The sequence below is a fragment of the Amia ocellicauda genome, chromosome 14 (assembly GCF_036373705.1).
Source record: "Amia ocellicauda isolate fAmiCal2 chromosome 14, fAmiCal2.hap1, whole genome shotgun sequence".
Taxonomy (NCBI): domain Eukaryota; kingdom Metazoa; phylum Chordata; class Actinopteri; order Amiiformes; family Amiidae; genus Amia; species Amia ocellicauda.
The window spans coordinates 29729699-29746058 of record NC_089863.1 but is presented as its reverse complement, the minus strand read 5'-3'; the positions used below and the strand labels follow the sequence as shown (position 1 = coordinate 29746058).

The 16360-nt window shown below is 41.4% G+C and overlaps 1 protein-coding gene and 3 long non-coding RNA genes across 4 annotated transcripts in view; 3 read left to right on the top strand and 1 right to left on the bottom strand.

Annotated features, from left to right (window-relative positions):
- Positions 1–16360, bottom strand: part of LOC136767647 (uncharacterized) — an 86784-nt gene that overhangs the window by 22589 nt on the left and 47835 nt on the right. The window contains exons 10-12 of the long non-coding RNA XR_010821846.1: positions 11935–12035; positions 6186–6286; positions 447–547 (exon numbers count right to left, since the gene is read on the bottom strand). This is a non-coding gene — a long non-coding RNA (uncharacterized LOC136767647). The remainder of the gene's footprint in view (positions 1–446; positions 548–6185; positions 6287–11934; positions 12036–16360) is intronic.
- LOC136767655 (uncharacterized) lies at positions 3075–4265 on the top strand. Its single transcript, XR_010821853.1, has 2 exons — positions 3075–3833; positions 3976–4265. It is a non-coding gene; the product is annotated as an uncharacterized LOC136767655 (long non-coding RNA).
- LOC136767649 (uncharacterized) lies at positions 8814–10004 on the top strand. The gene is made up of 2 exons (XR_010821848.1): positions 8814–9572; positions 9715–10004. It is a non-coding gene; the product is annotated as an uncharacterized LOC136767649 (long non-coding RNA).
- On the top strand, positions 14455–15753 carry LOC136768048 (fish-egg lectin-like). Its single transcript, XM_066722103.1, has 4 exons — positions 14455–14503; positions 14625–14870; positions 14979–15321; positions 15464–15753. Exons 1-4 carry the CDS (start codon positions 14455–14457, stop codon positions 15624–15626), a joined length of 801 nt encoding a protein of 266 aa, XP_066578200.1. The 3' UTR covers positions 15627–15753.

The following is a 16360-nucleotide window of genomic DNA, read 5'->3' as shown; positions in this document are numbered from 1 at the left end:
TACAGAATATTATGAACTGAATTATGAGGACACAAAAAGTGGTCCACCTCTTGTCAAACACACTTATCTTCCAAAACCATTGTCAAACTTAGGCTATGTACTGTATCAGCTTAAATGCACGAGAAAGCACCCAGGAACTGCTACAAAACAAATAAGCTTCAAATAAGAAAAAACAAACAAGGTTAATTAACAAAATAGCTTCACACTATGGCTAACAAATGCATGAAAAGCAGGAGAAAGGAGAAAAATGTTCCTCTCTTTCAATAGCTAATTATCTGACAACTATTGATAACTAACATTACCATATAGTAATTTAATGGTGTAAACGTTTTAAATTAATGCACATTTAAGATGACCATGAATTAACTCTCATTTGCATAGTCATTGACTTTATGAATTTCAATTGTTTTTACATCACCTTTGCATGTGTGCTGATATCTACCTACCTTTCTGTCCCTCCACTCTAACCAAGGATGTCTGTTTTTAAATTCCCTAGCCTGACTTTCAGTTCACAGGGCTGGCCAGGAGTTCTCATCTCTCTCATCATCTGAAACAAGGTGATATAAACATTGTATTTTGTTTAGTACTCTACTCACACACACAGTATCTAAGTTACCTCTCACCTTCTCCTGCACTCATTGATCCACCACACTAACATTAGTGAAGTTAGCTAGTTCTAGATACAATTCAATATACCAACAATCCCCTGCTGTTACAGTTACATTAATGATAATGTATATGCTACTTTTACAGGTAATGTTACGATGGCATCAGACTCGTTTTCTGTAGCGCGTAGGATTGCATCAGCCTCATTTTTTCTTTTTCTGTAACGTTAACGTTCGTGTCATTTGCTGCAGCTGCAGTGTCACCCGAAGCCGCAGTAGCTTCAGGAGCAGGCTTACGAAAACACTGAAAGAGTGGAGTTTGAGTTTGCTTTCGTTTCATATCTCATTCAGTGATTCACATTAGTTAATTTCAAACTTGTGTTGAGAATGACCGCTAAGCAACTGCGTTGTTGTTCCTTGGTAGGTGACGTCAGGTCCCATGCCACGGAAACCACAGTGGTCCAAAAGTCAGTGCTTCGCAACACAGACGGGGTGAATTTATGAATGAAGGTGTGAAAGTTCTGTCACTAAACGATGTTGTTACGTATCCTCGCACTTTTTTAAGTGGGTATACAGAAATCCTTGAGCTTTTCTAGTGGGTATACGGCGTATACCTGCGTATCACGTAGACTACACCACTGGTCTTGCACTGAGAGATGCTGGACTATTGTCTTACATTACTTGTTTTGGGATGCCAAACGTGGAGAAAACTTTGTTGAGTAGAGAAATGTTTCGATGTGAAGATTTCTATGGAATAATTCCAATGAGTGCAAAAGAAGAATACTCATCCAGCATAACGTGTTCATGCAACAACATGAACAGTGTCATCACATCGCATTGTACCTAGACAAACAGGACTGGTGTCTTCAGCAACTATTTGTTTGTGGTGGTCAAAGTCTGACATTACAGGGTTACCAAATCAGACTCTCTGCTCATGTCTTATTTGTTTCAGTGTGTTTTGCTTCATATGTCCCCTAGACATCTCTCGTAGTTAGTTCACGTAGTGTCAAGTGACACAGTCAGGAAGTGTGAATAATAATATTACATTCCGGTAAGATGCAGACTTAACTTTGGGTTCTTTGGAGATTAAATTATCTAGCTTCAATTTTTTTAAATATGAAGCATAGCACTCCAGGGGTGTAACGTGTGGTATTGTCGTGAAGATATATTGCTGTATTTTGTTTTGTCCACAACCTTCAGTGACGTGTTTGCACCTTAAGGTGAGATTGTATTTGTTCTTTCAGTCAGGACAACTCATGCAATAATGTGGAGTTGATTGACCATGTCTTACAATTATTTTACATAGATGTTTGGCTTTGGCCTCACATTCAATGGGCCCCTGTCCACTTGGATGTTTCCAAGAATATGAAACAATGGTGAACCATTTCAAAACTATTAGTATCTGGGGAAGTTTAATGCTCACTTGCAACAAACCTCAAATATTCAGGTTCATTACTATTGTAAGATCTGTCACCTTTCAAAGCCCATATCTATATTTTCATTTTAAATACTTCAATAATTGACATGATAGGAATGAGTTTCTTTCTTGGTACCTGGTTTTATATTTGTATATCAGTACAATTGAAGACAAAGATTCATTGTATTTTACTGTGCTTCATTTCACAGCATAATTGACTGCAATAAAGTGGTACAGCACACAGATATGTCTTTCATGTAAGTTGAAGAAACATAGACGTATATTACATATTTATGGAATAATTTTCATATGTTGACAATTGAAAAAGGTTACGTTTATTATGAATGACATGGAACCTGCTTATTTTGTATGCTACTGGTATATATGCTGGAAGAAATATGTATTATGTAGTTAATACAATTAAAGTTCTTATATTCTTAATATAAGTAAGACATATTCTCTTAAGGTATGTAATTCATCCAATTCATATGCCAGGCTCTGTGTATTGCCAGCAATAGATTAACATTGAGTCAAACAAAACAAACTAGTTAATTCCAGTTAAGAGTGGCAAATGTATAATGGAATCACTCAATTTAAACATTACACTCAACTGATCCAACACTTGCTAGAAATCAATGAAAACAGTTAGAACTCAAGCAGCAGCTGTAATAAGAGCTAATATGTTTTGAAACATGAAATGTTAATCATTTAATTGTCAGAGCAGTGGTGCCACTTGTCATGTCATCTACCCTGGCCAATGGTCATACAGGTTGAATTCATTCAGAAGATTATCACTAATCAGGTCCCTCATTTCTTTGAAGCTGTGCAGCTCAATGAATCAATTAACCAGCGATTAGACAGGTGTGTCTAGGGGTGGCCTGGGTATTTAAATGCCTGTGTGTGAACAGTTCTTATGTATCAATTCTCTGAGACTAGTAGTAACCATGAGAGGAGGGATTGTCTGTGTGGTTTTGTTGGTGGGGTCTAGCATAGGTAAGCTTGTTTTCAATCTAAATTCTATTACTTTTGGAGATTAAATGTATTCTGTTTGAGATGCCCTTGGATATGGTGAATGCATACTGCTCTAATGGATCCTTCTCCCTTTTCCTTTCAGTGTGGGTAGCTGAAGCCCTGCAGTGTGAGGCTGTCCCTGGTGTCCTGAAGCAGATTGATGCTGGTGCTGGCAGAGTGTGTGGCATCTTGAAAGAGGGCAAAGTCGTGGAGTTCCGTGATGGCCATTGGGTTGAGCTAGAGGCATCTGGTAAACATGTCAGTGTAGGGCCTGCTGGGCTCTGGAGGGTGGGTGTTGATGGCCTGGTCTTCAAGTGGTTTAGAAGCGGCTGGGTCCAGGTGAATCCAGGTGAGACCTGGATGTGATCTTCTGAATCCCTTGCTTAAAACCTCGACCTGCACCAGCTGTCCATCAGGTCACATTCTTGATGTAGACCCTCTTTCATTCCTCTGGCAGGCAACCTGATCCAGATTGATGCTGGTGGGGACAAGTTTGTGGTGGGCTGCAATGCCTCCCACAGTATCTTCTGTCTGAACCACAGGCCTGCGCTGAGCTACGATGGCTCTGGCAGTGTGTCCTGGATGGCAGTCCCAGGCGAGCTCAAGTACTACTCCTGTGGGCCTGTTGGGTGCTGGGGAGTGAACAATCTAGATGAAATCCACGTCAAGCTGGGTGTCGGTGGGAATTCCTGTCCTGGCCCTGAGAAGTGGTACCGCATTCCAGGCTCCCTGTCCATGGTGGAAGTGAGCGCGGATGGTGAAGTGCATGGAGTGAACAAACGTGGCTCGGTATTCAAAAGGTGAGGCTGTGTTGTGAACTGCTTGACTGCAGCCTCTGTATGAAGTGACTGGACAAGAGCAGGATCCTGTCCAGGGGCTTGTTTGGACCATGTCTAGAAGCCTCCATGCTCTGGCTCCTGACTTCTCCCTCTTGCCTTTCAGGATTGGTGTCAGTGCCTGTAACCCCTTTGGCAGTGGGTGGGAACATCTAAGGGTAGCTGGACTAAGCAGCCATGTGTCGTATGATCGTGGAGCCCTGTGGATTATCTGCAGAAATGGTGACGTCCAGAGGTGCAGGTTCTCTGAAGCCCTGTCATTTGAGTGAATGTTGGCCGCTTGTGTAGGCTGATGCTACTTTGAGTTGACCTGGTTTTGGGAGAAATGTGCTTCTCTGGCTTCCAGATGCTTTGTGATCTGTGTTCCACGTTTTAATAAAGCGCTAGGAAAATGGACTGCCCATCGGTTTTGTTCAAGCTCGTCTGCCTTCAATTGTACTCTCCACACCTTCCACCTTAGCTGATGCCATGAAGCCAAGTGCACAGCAATGGTCTTTGGTCCAGAAATGGTTTATCCCAAGACCCCCAGTTCAGCAGATGCTGGGTTTCTTCCCTGGTGATACTCTGCCAGGCCTGTACTGCAGCTGTCTTTAGTTCCTGCTTGTTCTTGGAGCGTTTTGCCTTCAGCAAGTGAAATGCATGCTCGGTTGGATTCAGGTCAGGTGATTGACTTGGCCATTGCAGAACATTCCACTTCTTTGCCAATAAAAAAGTCCTGGGTTGCTTTCACAGTATGCTTTGGGTCATTGTCCATCTGCACTGTGAAGCGCCCTCCAATGAGTTTTGACGCATTTGGCTGAATCTGAGCAGATAATATAGCCCTAAACACTTGAGAATTCATCCTGCTGCTTTTGTCAGCAGTCACATCATCAATAAATACAAGGGAACCAGCAGGAACTAAAGAGAGCTGCAGTACAGGCCTGGTAGAGCATCACCAGGGAAGAAACCCAGCATCTGGTGAGGTCTATGGGTTCCAGACTTCAGGCAGTCATTGACTGCAAAGGATTTGCAACCAAGTATTGATACTCACAATTTAATTAATGATTAGGTTAGTTTGTCTAAATCCTTTTCTAAAGACCCTGAACTTGGGGGGACCACCTATACAAATGGGGGGAATTCCAACACTGTTCACCCAATTTGGATGTACCTACCCTCAAATTAAAGTGGAAAGTCTACACTTAAAGAACATAGTGATTGTTTCCTTTCAAATCCACTGTGGTGGCATACAGAGCCAAAATAATGACAATTGTGTCACCATCCAAATATTTATGGACCTAACTGTATAAACAAGGTAACAAGAAATAAACTCATTATTGTCATGTCAATCATTGAAGTATTTATGAAGATAATTTAGATATGGCTTTGAAAGGTGACAGATCTAACAAAATCAATGACCCTGAATATTTGAGGTTTGTTGCAAGTGTAGAGTTACTAATAGTCTTGCACAGTGGTGTAGTCTAGTTTTTTGTAGTGAGTATACTGTGATTTTTCCTTCCCAGCCTCATACTCACCCGTCGCAGAGTAACACCCCATAAGCATCACCACACTCACTAATGCATACAGTATGCATCTACATGTAATTGAGAACATTCTGAATGACTGCTTATGTGTTATTAACATGTCAATTTATTATAACACAAGATTTTAACAGCCATTGACATTTACAGCTGCGGAGACTGGACTGATTTTCTACTGTTAAGTGTTAATCACCATCTAACTCAGCCTGTTAAAAGCTACATTTAGCCTTAGATGTTATATGAATATGGTCCCTGGAGCACAGGTTTTATCAACAATAATGGAAAGCTGAGGATTACAAGTAGCAGTATTAACACTGAACATTTGTGCAGTTCTATCACCAACACTCATTCATTACAGAATATTATGAACTGAATTATGAGGACACAAAAAGTGGTCCACCTCTTGTCAAACACACTTATCTTCCAAAACCATTGTCAAACTTAGGCTATGTACTGTATCAGCTTAAATGCACGAGAAAGCACCCAGGAACTGCTACAAAACAAATAAGCTTCAAATAAGAAAAAACAAACAAGGTTAATTAACAAAATAGCTTCACACTATGGCTAACAAATGCATGAAAAGCAGGAGAAAGGAGAAAAATGTTCCTCTCTTTCAATAGCTAATTATCTGACAACTATTGATAACTAACATTACCATATAGTAATTTAATGGTGTAAATGTTTTAAATTAATGCACATTTAAGATGACCATGAATTAACTCTCATTTGCATAGTCATTGACTTTATGAATTTCAATTGTTTTTACATCACCTTTGCATGTGTGCTGATATCTACCTACCTTTCTGTCCCTCCACTCTAACCAAGGATGTCTGTTTTTAAATTCCCTAGCCTGACTTTCAGTTCACAGGGCTGGCCAGGAGTTCTCATCTCTCTCATCATCTGAAACAAGGTGATATAAACATTGTATTTTGTTTAGTACTCTACTCACACACACAGTATCTAAGTTACCTCTCACCTTCTCCTGCACTCATTGATCCACCACACTAAAATTAGTGAAGTTAGCTAGTTCTAGATACAATTCAATATACCAACAATCCCCTGCTGTTACAGTTACATTAATGATAATGTATATGCTACTTTTACAGGTAATGTTACGATGGCATCAGACTCGTTTTCTGTAGCGCGTAGGATTGCATCAGCCTCATTTTTTCTTTTTCTGTAACGTTAACGTTCGTGTCATTTGCTGCAGCTGCAGTGTCACCCGAAGCCGCAGTAGCTTCAGGAGCAGGCTTACGAAAACACTGAAAGAGTGGAGTTTGAGTTTGCTTTCGTTTCATATCTCATTCAGTGATTCACATTAGTTAATTTCAAACTTGTGTTGAGAATGACCGCTAAGCAACTGCGTTGTTGTTCCTTGGTAGGTGACGTCAGGTCCCATGCCACGGAAACCACAGTGGTCCAAAAGTCAGTGCTTCGCAACACAGACGGGGTGAATTTATGAATGAAGGTGTGAAAGTTCTGTCACTAAACGATGTTGTTACGTATCCTCGCACTTTTTTAAGTGGGTATACAGAAATCCTTGAGCTTTTCTAGTGGGTATACGGCGTATACCTGCGTATCACGTAGACTACACCACTGGTCTTGCACTGAGAGATGCTGGACTATTGTCTTACATTACTTGTTTTGGGATGCCAAACGTGGAGAAAACTTTGTTGAGTAGAGAAATGTTTCGATGTGAAGATTTCTATGGAATAATTCCAATGAGTGCAAAAGAAGAATACTCATCCAGCATAACGTGTTCATGCAACAACATGAACAGTGTCATCACATCGCATTGTACCTAGACAAACAGGACTGGTGTCTTCAGCAACTATTTGTTTGTGGTGGTCAAAGTCTGACATTACAGGGTTACCAAATCAGACTCTCTGCTCATGTCTTATTTGTTTCAGTGTGTTTTGCTTCATATGTCCCCTAGACATCTCTCGTAGTTAGTTCACGTAGTGTCAAGTGACACAGTCAGGAAGTGTGAATAATAATATTACATTCCGGTAAGATGCAGACTTAACTTTGGGTTCTTTGGAGATTAAATTATCTAGCTTCAATTTTTTTAAATATGAAGCATAGCACTCCAGGGGTGTAACGTGTGGTATTGTCGTGAAGATATATTGCTGTATTTTGTTTTGTCCACAACCTTCAGTGACGTGTTTGCACCTTAAGGTGAGATTGTATTTGTTCTTTCAGTCAGGACAACTCATGCAATAATGTGGAGTTGATTGACCATGTCTTACAATTATTTTACATAGATGTTTGGCTTTGGCCTCACATTCAATGGGCCCCTGTCCACTTGGATGTTTCCAAGAATATGAAACAATGGTGAACCATTTCAAAACTATTAGTATCTGGGGAAGTTTAATGCTCACTTGCAACAAACCTCAAATATTCAGGTTCATTACTATTGTAAGATCTGTCACCTTTCAAAGCCCATATCTATATTTTCATTTTAAATACTTCAATAATTGACATGATAGGAATGAGTTTCTTTCTTGGTACCTGGTTTTATATTTGTATATCAGTACAATTGAAGACAAAGATTCATTGTATTTTACTGTGCTTCATTTCACAGCATAATTGACTGCAATAAAGTGGTACAGCACACAGATATGTCTTTCATGTAAGTTGAAGAAACGTAGACGTATATTACATATTTATGGAATAATTTTCATATGTTGACAATTGAAAAAGGTTACGTTTATTATGAATGACATGGAACCTGCTTATTTTGTATGCTACTGGTATATATGCTGGAAGAAATATGTATTATGTAGTTAATACAATTAAAGTTCTTATATTCTTAATATAAGTAAGACATATTCTCTTAAGGTATGTAATTCATCCAATTCATATGCCAGGCTCTGTGTATTGCCAGCAATAGATTAACATTGAGTCAAACAAAACGAACTAGTTAATTCCAGTTAAGAGTGGCAAATGTATAATGGAATCACTCAATTTAAACATTACACTCAACTGATCCAACACTTGCTAGAAATCAATGAAAACAGTTAGAACTCAAGCAGCAGCTGTAATAAGAGCTAATATGTTTTGAAACATGAAATGTTAATCATTTAATTGTCAGAGCAGTGGTGCCACTTGTCATGTCATCTACCCTGGCCAATGGTCATACAGGTTGAATTCATTCAGAAGATTATCACTAATCAGGTCCCTCATTTCTTTGAAGCTGTGCAGCTCAATGAATCAATTAACCAGCGATTAGACAGGTGTGTCTAGGGGTGGCCTGGGTATTTAAATGCCTGTGTGTGAACAGTTCTTATGTATCAATTCTCTGAGACTAGTAGTAACCATGAGAGGAGGGATTGTCTGTGTGGTTTTGTTGGTGGGGTCTAGCATAGGTAAGCTTGTTTTCAATCTAAATTCTATTACTTTTGGAGATTAAATGTATTCTGTTTGAGATGCCCTTGGATATGGTGAATGCATACTGCTCTAATGGATCCTTCTCCCTTTTCCTTTCAGTGTGGGTAGCTGAAGCCCTGCAGTGTGAGGCTGTCCCTGGTGTCCTGAAGCAGATTGATGCTGGTGCTGGCAGAGTGTGTGGCATCTTGAAAGAGGGCAAAGTCGTGGAGTTCCGTGATGGCCATTGGGTTGAGCTAGAGGCATCTGGTAAACATGTCAGTGTAGGGCCTGCTGGGCTCTGGAGGGTGGGTGTTGATGGCCTGGTCTTCAAGTGGTTTAGAAGCGGCTGGGTCCAGGTGAATCCAGGTGAGACCTGGATGTGATCTTCTGAATCCCTTGCTTAAAACCTCGACCTGCACCAGCTGTCCATCAGGTCACATTCTTGATGTAGACCCTCTTTCATTCCTCTGGCAGGCAACCTGATCCAGATTGATGCTGGTGGGGACAAGTTTGTGGTGGGCTGCAATGCCTCCCACAGTATCTTCTGTCTGAACCACAGGCCTGCGCTGAGCTACGATGGCTCTGGCAGTGTGTCCTGGATGGCAGTCCCAGGCGAGCTCAAGTACTACTCCTGTGGGCCTGTTGGGTGCTGGGGAGTGAACAATCTAGATGAAATCCACGTCAAGCTGGGTGTCGGTGGGAATTCCTGTCCTGGCCCTGAGAAGTGGTACCGCATTCCAGGCTCCCTGTCCATGGTGGAAGTGAGCGCGGATGGTGAAGTGCATGGAGTGAACAAACGTGGCTCGGTATTCAAAAGGTGAGGCTGTGTTGTGAACTGCTTGACTGCAGCCTCTGTATGAAGTGACTGGACAAGAGCAGGATCCTGTCCAGGGGCTTGTTTGGACCATGTCTAGAAGCCTCCATGCTCTGGCTCCTGACTTCTCCCTCTTGCCTTTCAGGATTGGTGTCAGTGCCTGTAACCCCTTTGGCAGTGGGTGGGAACATCTAAGGGTAGCTGGACTAAGCAGCCATGTGTCGTATGATCGTGGAGCCCTGTGGATTATCTGCAGAAATGGTGACGTCCAGAGGTGCAGGTTCTCTGAAGCCCTGTCATTTGAGTGAATGTTGGCCGCTTGTGTAGGCTGATGCTACTTTGAGTTGACCTGGTTTTGGGAGAAATGTGCTTCTCTGGCTTCCAGATGCTTTGTGATCTGTGTTCCACGTTTTAATAAAGCGCTAGGAAAATGGACTGCCCATCGGTTTTGTTCAAGCTCGTCTGCCTTCAATTGTACTCTCCACTCCTTCCACCTTAGCTGATGCCATGAAGCCAAGTGCACAGCAATGGTCTTTGGTCCAGAAATGGTTTATCCCAAGACCCCCAGTTCAGCAGATGCTGGGTTTCTTCCCTGGTGATACTCTGCCAGGCCTGTACTGCAGCTGTCTTTAGTTCCTGCTTGTTCTTGGAGCGTTTTGCCTTCAGCAAGTGAAATGCATGCTCGGTTGGATTCAGGTCAGGTGATTGACTTGGCCATTGCAGAACATTCCACTTCTTTGCCAATAAAAAAGTCCTGGGTTGCTTTCACAGTATGCTTTGGGTCATTGTCCATCTGCACTGTGAAGCGCCCTCCAATGAGTTTTGACGCATTTGGCTGAATCTGAGCAGATAATATAGCCCTAAACACTTGAGAATTCATCCTGCTGCTTTTGTCAGCAGTCACATCATCAATAAATACAAGGGAACCAGCAGGAACTAAAGAGAGCTGCAGTACAGGCCTGGTAGAGCATCACCAGGGAAGAAACCCAGCATCTGGTGATGTCTATGGGTTCCAGACTTCAGGCAGTCATTGACTGCAAAGGATTTGCAACCAAGTATTGATACTCACAATTTAATTAATGATTAGGTTAGTTTGTCTAAATCCTTTTCTAAAGACCCTGAACTTGGGGGGACCACCTATACAAATGGGGGGAATTCCAACACTGTTCACCCAATTTGGATGTACCTACCCTCAAATTAAAGTGGAAAGTCTACACTTAAAGAACATAGTGATTGTTTCCTTTCAAATCCACTGTGGTGGCATACAGAGCCAAAATAATGACAATTGTGTCACCATCCAAATATTTATGGACCTAACTGTATAAACAAGGTAACAAGAAATAAACTCATTATTGTCATGTCAATCATTGAAGTATTTATGAAGATAATTTAGATATGGCTTTGAAAGGTGACAGATCTAACAAAATCAATGACCCTGAATATTTGAGGTTTGTTGCAAGTGTAGAGTTACTAATAGTCTTGCACAGTGGTGTAGTCTAGTTTTTTGTAGTGAGTATACTGTGATTTTTCCTTCCCAGCCTCATACTCACCCGTCGCAGAGTAACACCCCATAAGCATCACCACACTCACTAATGCATACAGTATGCATCTACATGTAATTGAGAACATTCTGAATGACTGCTTATGTGTTATTAACATGTCAATTTATTATAATTTATTATAACACAAGATTTTAACAGCCATTGACATTTACAGCTGCGGAGACTGGACTGATTTTCTACTGTTAAGTGTTAATCACCATCTAACTCAGCCTGTTAAAAGCTACATTTAGCCTTAGATGTTATATGAATATGGTCCCTGGAGCACAGGTTTTATCAACAATAATGGAAAGCTGAGGATTACAAGTAGCAGTATTAACACTGAACATTTGTGCAGTTCTATCACCAACACTCATTCATTACAGAATATTATGAACTGAATTATGAGGACACAAAAAGTGGTCCACCTCTTGTCAAACACACTTATCTTCCAAAACCATTGTCAAACTTAGGCTATGTACTGTATCAGCTTAAATGCACGAGAAAGCACCCAGGAACTGCTACAAAACAAATAAGCTTCAAATAAGAAAAAACAAACAAGGTTAATTAACAAAATAGCTTCACACTATGGCTAACAAATGCATGAAAAGCAGGAGAAAGGAGAAAAATGTTCCTCTCTTTCAATAGCTAATTATCTGACAACTATTGATAACTAACATTACCATATAGTAATTTAATGGTGTAAATGTTTTAAATTAATGCACATTTAAGATGACCATGAATTAACTCTCATTTGCATAGTCATTGACTTTATGAATTTCAATTGTTTTTACATCACCTTTGCATGTGTGCTGATATCTACCTACCTTTCTGTCCCTCCACTCTAACCAAGGATGTCTGTTTTTAAATTCCCTAGCCTGACTTTCAGTTCACAGGGCTGGCCAGGAGTTCTCATCTCTCTCATCATCTGAAACAAGGTGATATAAACATTGTATTTTGTTTAGTACTCTACTCACACACACAGTATCTAAGTTACCTCTCACCTTCTCCTGCACTCATTGATCCACCACACTAACATTAGTGAAGTTAGCTAGTTCTAGATACAATTCAATATACCAACAATCCCCTGCTGTTACAGTTACATTAATGATAATGTATATGCTACTTTTACAGGTAATGTTACGATGGCATCAGACTCGTTTTCTGTAGCGCGTAGGATTGCATCAGCCTCATTTTTTCTTTTTCTGTAACGTTAACGTTCGTGTCATTTGCTGCAGCTGCAGTGTCACCCGAAGCCGCAGTAGCTTCAGGAGCAGGCTTACGAAAACACTGAAAGAGTGGAGTTTGAGTTTGCTTTCGTTTCATATCTCATTCAGTGATTCACATTAGTTAATTTCAAACTTGTGTTGAGAATGACCGCTAAGCAACTGCGTTGTTGTTCCTTGGTAGGTGACGTCAGGTCCCATGCCACGGAAACCACAGTGGTCCAAAAGTCAGTGCTTCGCAACACAGACGGGGTGAATTTATGAATGAAGGTGTGAAAGTTCTGTCACTAAACGATGTTGTTACGTATCCTCGCACTTTTTTAAGTGGGTATACAGAAATCCTTGAGCTTTTCTAGTGGGTATACGGCGTATACCTGCGTATCACGTAGACTACACCACTGGTCTTGCACTGAGAGATGCTGGACTATTGTCTTACATTACTTGTTTTGGGATGCCAAACGTGGAGAAAACTTTGTTGAGTAGAGAAATGTTTCGATGTGAAGATTTCTATGGAATAATTCCAATGAGTGCAAAAGAAGAATACTCATCCAGCATAACGTGTTCATGCAACAACATGAACAGTGTCATCACATCGCATTGTACCTAGACAAACAGGACTGGTGTCTTCAGCAACTATTTGTTTGTGGTGGTCAAAGTCTGACATTACAGGGTTACCAAATCAGACTCTCTGCTCATGTCTTATTTGTTTCAGTGTGTTTTGCTTCATATGTCCCCTAGACATCTCTCGTAGTTAGTTCACGTAGTGTCAAGTGACACAGTCAGGAAGTGTGAATAATAATATTACATTCCGGTAAGATGCAGACTTAACTTTGGGTTCTTTGGAGATTAAATTATCTAGCTTCAATTTTTTTAAATATGAAGCATAGCACTCCAGGGGTGTAACGTGTGGTATTGTCGTGAAGATATATTGCTGTATTTTGTTTTGTCCACAACCTTCAGTGACGTGTTTGCACCTTAAGGTGAGATTGTATTTGTTCTTTCAGTCAGGACAACTCATGCAATAATGTGGAGTTGATTGACCATGTCTTACAATTATTTTACATAGATGTTTGGCTTTGGCCTCACATTCAATGGGCCCCTGTCCACTTGGATGTTTCCAAGAATATGAAACAATGGTGAACCATTTCAAAACTATTAGTATCTGGGGAAGTTTAATGCTCACTTGCAACAAACCTCAAATATTCAGGTTCATTACTATTGTAAGATCTGTCACCTTTCAAAGCCCATATCTATATTTTCATTTTAAATACTTCAATAATTGACATGATAGGAATGAGTTTCTTTCTTGGTACCTGGTTTTATATTTGTATATCAGTACAATTGAAGACAAAGATTCATTGTATTTTACTGTGCTTCATTTCACAGCATAATTGACTGCAATAAAGTGGTACAGCACACAGATATGTCTTTCATGTAAGTTGAAGAAACGTAGATGTATATTACATATTTATGGAATAATTTTCATATGTTGACAATTGAAAAAGGTTACGTTTATTATGAATGACATGGAACCTGCTTATTTTGTATGCTACTGGTATATATGCTGGAAGAAATATGTATTATGTAGTTAATACAATTAAAGTTCTTATATTCTTAATATAAGTAAGACATATTCTCTTAAGGTATGTAATTCATCCAATTCATATGCCAGGCTCTGTGTATTGCCAGCAATAGATTAACATTGAGTCAAACAAAACGAACTAGTTAATTCCAGTTAAGAGTGGCAAATGTATAATGGAATCACTCAATTTAAACATTACACTCAACTGATCCAACACTTGCTAGAAATCAATGAAAACAGTTAGAACTCAAGCAGCAGCTGTAATAAGAGCTAATATGTTTTGAAACATGAAATGTTAATCATTTAATTGTCAGAGCAGTGGTGCCACTTGTCATGTCATCTACCCTGGCCAATGGTCATACAGGTTGAATTCATTCAGAAGATTATCACTAATCAGGTCCCTCATTTCTTTGAAGCTGTGCAGCTCAATGAATCAATTAACCAGCGATTAGACAGGTGTGTCTAGGGGTGGCCTGGGTATTTAAATGCCTGTGTGTGAACAGTTCTTATGTATCAATTCTCTGAGACTAGTAGTAACCATGAGAGGAGGGATTGTCTGTGTGGTTTTGTTGGTGGGGTCTAGCATAGGTAAGCTTGTTTTCAATCTAAATTCTATTACTTTTGGAGATTAAATGTATTCTGTTTGAGATGCCCTTGGATATGGTGAATGCATACTGCTCTAATGGATCCTTCTCCCTTTTCCTTTCAGTGTGGGTAGCTGAAGCCCTGCAGTGTGAGGCTGTCCCTGGTGTCCTGAAGCAGATTGATGCTGGTGCTGGCAGAGTGTGTGGCATCTTGAAAGAGGGCAAAGTCGTGGAGTTCCGTGATGGCCATTGGGTTGAGCTAGAGGCATCTGGTAAACATGTCAGTGTAGGGCCTGCTGGGCTCTGGAGGGTGGGTGTTGATGGCCTGGTCTTCAAGTGGTTTAGAAGCGGCTGGGTCCAGGTGAATCCAGGTGAGACCTGGATGTGATCTTCTGAATCCCTTGCTTAAAACCTCGACCTGCACCAGCTGTCCATCAGGTCACATTCTTGATGTAGACCCTCTTTCATTCCTCTGGCAGACAACCTGATCCAGATTGATGCTGGTGGGGACAAGTTTGTGGTGGGCTGCAATGCCTCCCACAGTATCTTCTGTCTGAACCACAGGCCTGCGCTGAGCTACGATGGCTCTGGCAGTGTGTCCTGGATGGCAGTCCCAGGCGAGCTCAAGTACTACTCCTGTGGGCCTGTTGGGTGCTGGGGAGTGAACAATCTAGATGAAATCCACGTCAAGCTGGGTGTCGGTGGGAATTCCTGTCCTGGCCCTGAGAAGTGGTACCGCATTCCAGGCTCCCTGTCCATGGTGGAAGTGAGCGCGGATGGTGAAGTGCATGGAGTGAACAAACGTGGCTCGGTATTCAAAAGGTGAGGCTGTGTTGTGAACTGCTTGACTGCAGCCTCTGTATGAAGTGACTGGACAAGAGCAGGATCCTGTCCAGGGGCTTGTTTGGACCATGTCTAGAAGCCTCCATGCTCTGGCTCCTGACTTCTCCCTCTTGCCTTTCAGGATTGGTGTCAGTGCCTGTAACCCCTTTGGCAGTGGGTGGGAACATCTAAGGGTAGCTGGACTAAGCAGCCATGTGTCGTATGATCGTGGAGCCCTGTGGATTATCTGCAGAAATGGTGACGTCCAGAGGTGCAGGTTCTCTGAAGCCCTGTCATTTGAGTGAATGTTGGCCGCTTGTGTAGGCTGATGCTACTTTGAGTTGACCTGGTTTTGGGAGAAATGTGCTTCTCTGGCTTCCAGATGCTTTGTGATCTGTGTTCCACGTTTTAATAAAGCGCTAGGAAAATGGACTGCCCATCGGTTTTGTTCAAGCTCGTCTGCCTTCAATTGTACTCTCCACTCCTTCCACCTTAGCTGATGCCATGAAGCCAAGTGCACAGCAATGGTCTTTGGTCCAGAAATGGTTTATCCCAAGACCCCCAGTTCAGCAGATGCTGGGTTTCTTCCCTGGTGATACTCTGCCAGGCCTGTACTGCAGCTGTCTTTAGTTCCTGCTTGTTCTTGGAGCGTTTTGCCTTCAGCAAGTGAAATGCATGCTCGGTTGGATTCAGGTCAGGTGATTGACTTGGCCATTGCAGAACATTCCACTTCTTTGCCAATAAAAAAGTCCTGGGTTGCTTTCACAGTATGCTTTGGGTCATTGTCCATCTGCACTGTGAAGCGCCCTCCAATGAGTTTTGACGCATTTGGCTGAATCTGAGCAGATAATATAGCCCTAAACACTTGAGAATTCATCCTGCTGCTTTTGTCAGCAGTCACATCATCAATAAATACAAGGGAACCAGCAGGAACTAAAGAGAGCTGCAGTACAGGCCTGGTAGAGCATCACCAGGGAAGAAACCCAGCATCTGGTGATGTCTATGGGTTCCAGACTTCAGGCAGTCATTGACTGCAAAG

Excerpts from the sequence above, each read along its gene's own strand:
- LOC136768048 (XM_066722103.1), top strand. The coding sequence starts at position 14,455 with ATGAGAGGAGGGATTGTCTGTGTGGTTTTGTTGGTGGGGTCTAGCATA. Across the intron at positions 14,504-14,624 it reads GTTGGTGGGGTCTAGCATAG|TGTGGGTAGCTGAAGCCCTG; the intron begins GTAAGCTTGTTT and ends TTTTCCTTTCAG. Across the intron at positions 15,322-15,463 it reads CGTGGCTCGGTATTCAAAAG|GATTGGTGTCAGTGCCTGTA; the intron begins GTGAGGCTGTGT and ends CTTGCCTTTCAG.